Raw genomic sequence first — 7,058 nt, forward strand, 5'->3', positions numbered from 1 at the left:
AAGACAGTTACAGAAATCTGTAGCAAGCATTGCTTTCTGCTTAATCTTTTTGTCATACCTCGGAACTGTTATAAGCAAAATGAGTATTTATGAGGTCCAGGAAAATAAAATGGAACCAGTGTTTATGTTCTTGAGGCCAGCTTATAAGGTTCAATCATATTTGCCCCACGGTTGCCGTGCCATGACATGGTGAAAATAGATACTGAATTTGTACGCTTGTACTCATGAATTAGAAAGCAAAAACAATCATACCTAATTTATAATCTTCATGTAGTACTACTGCAACTCATAACTGAAAAAGGACCACATGATTTAGATAAAGATAACCTATACGATGTTTAAAAGTAAATTTCCTCCATAAATATTTCCATTACCTCATATCACAATGTTTTGACCTGTAACTGCATCTGTCAGTTCAGGAGAAAATTCACAGATTCAATGAAATATTGTCTGGGGTTGAGTGGAAGACTTGAGAGAAACAAAGCTTGCAAATTTGTAGGAATGGATTGTCTAGTTACCTTGCAGAAGGAGATTTCACATCAACATCAGAGGAGGAGAGGATGTACTGCATAACCAGAAGAGGATTTTCAGCTACAGATAAGCATTGCCGAAGATTTTTTTTCTAAGATATTGTGACTGCAACGCAACATTCAGAAATGAAATCGGCAGTATTGTACCTTCCACGGAGTTAACCGGTTTCCTATCGTGGCCTTCTGCCTACAATCCCAAACACAGACATGTCAACATTCTGCTATTGTTACTCCCTCAACATGTACACATTATTTGACAGGTTACAATGTATCCTCCACTTACAGATTTCAATCCAAGATATCATTGCTCTGGACGGCTATGGTGTCCTCGAGCTGCAGTATCTTGGACATGATGGTCATCACGCGCTCCCGAACCTCCAGTGTGCTGCACGAACCTGCCAACAATAAGCACCACCAAAATGAGCCGACACTGCCGTCCCCATGGGCAACCGGCAAACGGACACAAGACGGTCGGCAAATAGACGGCGAACCTCACGACGGTGCCCTTGGTGAATCATGGCGCGCCGGCGTCCAGATCCGGCTGGAGCAGGATGGTGTAGCTTCCATTGGCGATCTGCTCTTGAGTTGCCTTGAGGTCTCAGCATGCTGGAGGCGATCTTCTTCCTCCCGTTGGTTATCACAACCAAATCACAAAATAGTAATGAATATGCAAAATAAATAAGAGAAATGCATAGATGTTTAGTAAACCTGGTTAGATAATTGATTCTTGAATTTGTATGGGTGCAGTTTCCCCTCAGAGTTAAATGCACAAGATACTTAGCATCAATTCCTATGACAAAACTGAATCGCCTTCCAAGTTCCTTTTTCTGTTATAAATAAACTAAACAAAAACGTCTATTCTTTTTTGTTCTGCTCAATCCAGTAAAAGTCTAAAAGAGAAGAATTCAATTAAAAACGCATCACCAACAATGTGCACTTCGAAAAGCAATTAAACCATACATATAATAAATAAGAGAATTCTGAATTTATTTGGAATACCTAGGACAAGTAGAAAAAATATGTATATTATGGAACTCACATATTAAATCCAGTGTATCTACCATAACCATAGCAATGTCTTGGGTGATTCTCACATGGGGCCTCCATCTCTAGCCTAGGCATATTGCGAATGGGGAAAGGCTGGTTGTACCTGTAGGCAAGGCATGGATGTGCGGAAGCCATCTAGGACGGCAATCGCACCGCACATGTGGACGCTGAATCTGGTGGCACCGCCGGCGGACGATATGGCTAGATATGATAGACGATGCCACAGGAGGCGATGACCTGCTTGATAGGGAGGAACAGGAAGGAATTGAGGTCGAGACCGGAGGCCTGGGTCGGTGACAGCGGCGGGAATCGAGATGGGGCCGCAGGCACCACCCAGTTGCGATGGATGCGGTTTGGATCCATAAGCGCGGCGACAAGCCGCCGGATCCGGCCCCGACTCCTTCACCCGCCGGCGGTCAAGCGCGTGCGGGCGCAAGTCCTGCAGGCGGACAGAAGAGAAGAGGTCGGGGAGAGGAGGAATTTTTTTCTTTTCTTTTTGAGGTGGGGCGAGGAGGAGTCGAGGCAGATAGATTGGCATCAGGAGTCGAGGCGAAGATATGGGCCAGAAAACCAAATATCAGCCCAGTTAACCACAGTGGGCCAAAAAAGCTACGGGAATAGCTGCCTTTAGGACAGCCAGCCCACCTCGCGAAAAAAATCATGTTGACAGAAGATCTAACGGCCAGGAACGTTTAGCACATGAAATCGAACGGCTAGAAATACTAATGGCCTGAGAGGGCTGGAAGGGTGCTCAGTTTTAATATATCTAAATGGTTTATCAAGCTGCAGGAGCAATAAAAGGGAGCTTAGATGCAACGCCAACTGGAGATTGAGTTTACCATAAAAGCCCGTGTATTGCAAGACCTTATTCACTTCAATTTTCCTCCAGAGAAGCAAGCATTCATGATGCTAGTGGAGATGTCATGAAAGAATCAGATGATACCATTGAAATGCGAAAAATGTTAACCTGGTTAATTTCGTCTCTGGCATTAATGACCCTATACTGTTGCAACCCATAAGCCGGCCGCTCGTAGTGGGTAGTATCATAAGTTAGTACTTCATAATGCATAGTATCGTATACTAGTACCTCCATAATACATAGTATCGTATACTAGTATCTTAGATGACATTATTTATCGTCATGCATGAGATAACATTTATTATGATTTATTATGATATGGTATCATGATATGATATCCATCCCTCTTTATCTTCATTTAATTCTATGTCATCTCATCAAAATTGTCTAGTTGGCATACATGATACTAGCTACGATACTTTCATTACAGGCAGCCTTAACCAACAATCGATGCCTTTATTTGTGCTCTGAGCCAAAGGTAGAAGTCCAAAATGCAGAAATCCTTCTTTTGCATTTCTTGGGTTCGATTTTTTGCAAATTATTAGTAATACCTTTAACCGATCCTGAATCGCCTGGCAACAATATTTTTTGTTGATTTGGATGACAAGTTCTGCAAACTTATGATAATTAATTAATGACTTTTTCACCCTCATCATTTAACGTTGGTCCACGTATCACCAATGGTACCTAAAGCTGGAGCCTGGAAGAAAAGTCATCTCATGTTCATATTTTTATCTCAATTATTACTGTACAAGTCCGGCTGCTAATTGTGGCAAACTGCTTCAGTGACTATGTGCAAAGAAAATGTTGGTCTTAGCTAGACATGCTTGGGAAGAGCTAACAAACATTAGACCGCTCAGGTGTGCAGCGGCTTACAGGAGGGAAAGTGGGAAAGCTAATGGACTAGAGAGACAAGTTAAATTGCATATAGAACATCCCACTCCCACTTGTACTGTAAAACACTCAAATCATAAGTACAATGCATACAGACTTCCGATAAATGAAATTTTCTTTTTGTTACATAGGCAAACATAATCTAACAAGCAAAGCATATACTCCCTCCATTCCTAAATACAAGTCTTTTAAGAAATTCCACTATAGACTTACATACGGAGCAAAATGAGTGAACCTATATACTCTAAAAGGCGTCTATATACATCTGAATGTAGTCTTTATAGTGGGATCTCTAAAAAGACTTATATTTAGGAACGGAGGGAGTATATATGTATGTCAAATATGAAAACAGAAGCAACTTATTCAAGTATAACAACTTTTTTATAAATAGGCCCATCTTAAACCAAATGGTTTCTCTCAATACCACTCTCTAGGATGCCTCCAGAATTGAAAGACTAGGATGCCTCCAGAATTGAAAGACTAGGATGCCTCCAGAATTGAAAGACTAGGATGCCTCCAGAATTGAAATATTAACATTAAAAGGTTTCGTCAAATATACACAGCCGTTTATATCCCACTCCAGCTCCCTCCCTAGTCTTCCACCATTTACACAATAGGTGTTGCACCAGGCGGGAGTGTTAAGAATTCCTTCAGGAACTCTGGATCATCCATGCCCTGAAGAAAAAAAATGCACAGGCAAGGATTAACAATGAATCAAGTAACCAACATCATGTTACTATAAACGTACTATACGGCACATGATATACCACTACCTTGAACATATATCGTATGTTATCCTCCTCAGCTTTCTCCTGTAAAATAAGGGAAAAGGCTAAAAATTAATGACACGGCACCAAAAGAATTTAATGCTCACCAGGAAATAAAACACCATACATCCTCATCGTAGTCGATCCAGTCTCCACTACAACATCCAGATGGCAATTCCAAGTGACCAGCAGTGTATGCAGCAGCATTGTTGGGGTGCTTCATACGAATACTTCCATTATTTACACAACCATAGCAGTGGCCTTTATAAGTTACAAAAGAGGGGGAATCGTTTAACTGCCAAATAACCAACCAGGAACAAAAACAATAATAATAGATAGTTGAAGGTAAAAAAAACTGTGCATGAACCAGTTTAAGATATTGCAAATGTGAAGCTCAAGGATAATGGATGAGATGAAAGATAACATGATACAAGCAGAAAACGAAGAGGTAAATACATTAAAGATGATATACCACAACCAGAAACACATTTGCACGTATATCTTCCAGGACTGTGGCCAGAAAATGTATTTTAACAATATCAATTAAGATGGAAGTATATCATACCATTATCATTAGGTTTAACCATACAGAAACAGCTGACAACCAATTTTTCATCTTCTTCATTCACAAATTTGACTTCGACTTCGACAAAGAATAGATTGTTGGCGCCACATCCAAAAGCATCAGCTCTTTTAGTCTTCGTAGTGAAATTGAAATGATAGTACCCCTGGCCCTCGGAGATATATTGGTACTTCATAACATCTTTCAGTTCATGTGCTAGATCCTAAAATAACACCATCGGTCAGATCAGCAACTGTGACATGATAATCTGTAGTAGGACAGAGAGTGAGGTTGGGAGGGAGAGCAAGCTAACCCCAAAACGGTTGTGATCATCATTATACTTGTCCACTAAAGCTTGAACTAATAAACGCATTTCACTATGGCTTTCTTCGATCTTTTGTGATTTTGGGCCGTTCCTCCTACTGCCATCAGGCCAGTACATAGCCTCTCGTATAGCAATGTCCATTAGAGAAACCCCATCCTGCTCCTTGAACCTAATTCAGATCAGAGCATTTATACAGTTAGTAGATTGTACTTTCTCACAAGGGGGGATAATACAAAGTGATAAACTGATAATAAAGGACTTTGCTAATGAACCAGCCCAACGCATGGTTAGGGTGAATCAGTTTCATGGATAGGGGCCAAACAGCTACCAAGTTGCTTCTAACACAGCTCAAGGTAGCAATCAAAAGCAAAATTGATGTGCTTACAGCTATAAGTTCCCAAAATGCATATAACTCTTAAAAATAGGTATCCATCTTTCATTAAGATTCACAACTCAGTGTGCTCTTATTGTACTGTTTGAACGATTAACAGAACTTGTTTGGTCTCGCTACAACAATATTTAGTGCATGGGGCAGCAGAGTTACCATCTACATTTACTTTGTTAATTTTGAGACAGGCTTATGATTTATGCTCTATTAATTTTAACAACTCTCTTACATATAGAAGTTACTTAAGTGGTTTCAGAACAGGAATTAAAAAACACAAGCAAGTAACCTTTTCAAACTTGTCAGTTTTCTAGTCTAGCTTAGGGACATGCAGTCTTTTCCTGATCAGTGTTGTACAAATTTTGATTAGGTTTTGTTGCCTATATACACCATAAAAGCATGTACTGTGTAACCATGTTAGGATATAATAATAAGCTGCAAGTGTGCACACAACACACTTGAAAGTAAATAATGAAAAATCCATAACAAAGTTGGGAGCTGAGAAACTTCACATTGTTGGATGCCGGCGGTCCTCAAGATAGCGTTCAATAGCATCGTGAACTTCTTGCAATTTCCTAAATGGCCCACCCACATGAGGATATGTATGGAAAGACCCCCTGCGATCAATTCTGATATAGAAGGTCATCGGCCAATCAGTAGGTGTCCGAGCCAGAATTGGCGACCCAAGAGTCGAGGATTCCATAAATGTTGTAGTGCTCAGCAACTTATTTAAGTGCGAGACAGATGGTTCTCGTCGCAACTGTGCAGGTCCATGTTCCTGACACCTGAATTAAGTGGAACAATTGAGCAGGGTCAATAAGTAGAAGCAAGATCAATATCTTATTTAAGTTTGTTTTGCTTTCTGAAAAGAAAAAGGTTGATGGATGCCACCAGCAAGCAACTTGCAATCTACCATACAGAAATTCAAGTGAAATTCATAGGGATGCAGATAAACTAGAACCATCCCTCACTAGCGCAACCCCCAAGCAATCGACAAACAAACAATTCAATCCGCGCCTTTTCTGTCAGACAGTCTGCTAGATCAGAAGTAGAAAACGAGTGACGAAGCGAGTAGACATACGGTGCAGAGCCCAGCCGACGGCGGGAGCGTCCTTCGGAGCGGCCAGGGCGGTAGAGGCCATGGTCGGCGCTGCCGCAGGCGTGGCCGGCGCGGCCAGACGCAGAGACTCCCCATAACGGCCTGCCCATGGCACGGGTCTGTGGTGCGCCGTCCCGGGCAAATTGATCCTGACGCTGCTCCGCAGGTAGGCTGGGCCGGCCGTGGCGTCCGCGTCCGTGTCCGCGACTTCCAGAGGGCGGCATGGGAGACGACGGGGACGAGGATTAGGGTTTCGTTGGAAGGCGAGAGAGGAGGAAAAAAAGAGAAGTGCAAGGAAAACGTCCCGCGTTCGAGCGATGGAACCCTCGTTTAGTTGGCGGGGCGCGTCACGTTTGCTTAAATACTTGTCTCCCGTGGCCCCGCCATCTTTTTCTCTAAACTAGATAATACCCCGCGCGTTGCTGCGGTATTCATAGTGCAAGCAATATGAATTAAATATTAATAAATATAATTCAAATACAATATCAAGAATAGATGTACATGTATGTATACATTATTAGCTAATCATATAAGTTCACTATTAGAAGAAATATGAATAGAGGTAGAAATGTTTGTATTTAATAAAAAAA

The 7,058-nt window shown here is 41.5% G+C and overlaps 1 protein-coding gene across 1 annotated transcript; it reads right to left on the reverse strand.

The window, feature by feature from the left end:
• Nucleotides 1–3,407: 3,407 nt before the first annotated feature.
• LOC125533607 lies at nucleotides 3,408–6,794 on the reverse strand. Its single transcript, XM_048696994.1, has 7 exons — nucleotides 6,451–6,794; nucleotides 5,882–6,154; nucleotides 4,973–5,153; nucleotides 4,663–4,882; nucleotides 4,225–4,358; nucleotides 4,104–4,142; nucleotides 3,408–4,005 (listed from the first exon to the last, which is right to left on the reverse strand). The coding sequence occupies exons 1-7, from the start codon at nucleotides 6,690–6,692 to the stop codon at nucleotides 3,937–3,939; spliced, it is 1,158 nt and encodes a 385-aa protein (XP_048552951.1). The 5' UTR covers nucleotides 6,693–6,794; the 3' UTR covers nucleotides 3,408–3,936.
• Nucleotides 6,795–7,058: the final 264 nt, after the last annotated feature.

The sequence above is a fragment of the Triticum urartu genome, chromosome 1, assembly GCF_003073215.2.
Source record: "Triticum urartu cultivar G1812 chromosome 1, Tu2.1, whole genome shotgun sequence".
Classification (NCBI taxonomy): Eukaryota; Viridiplantae; Streptophyta; class Magnoliopsida; order Poales; family Poaceae; genus Triticum; species Triticum urartu.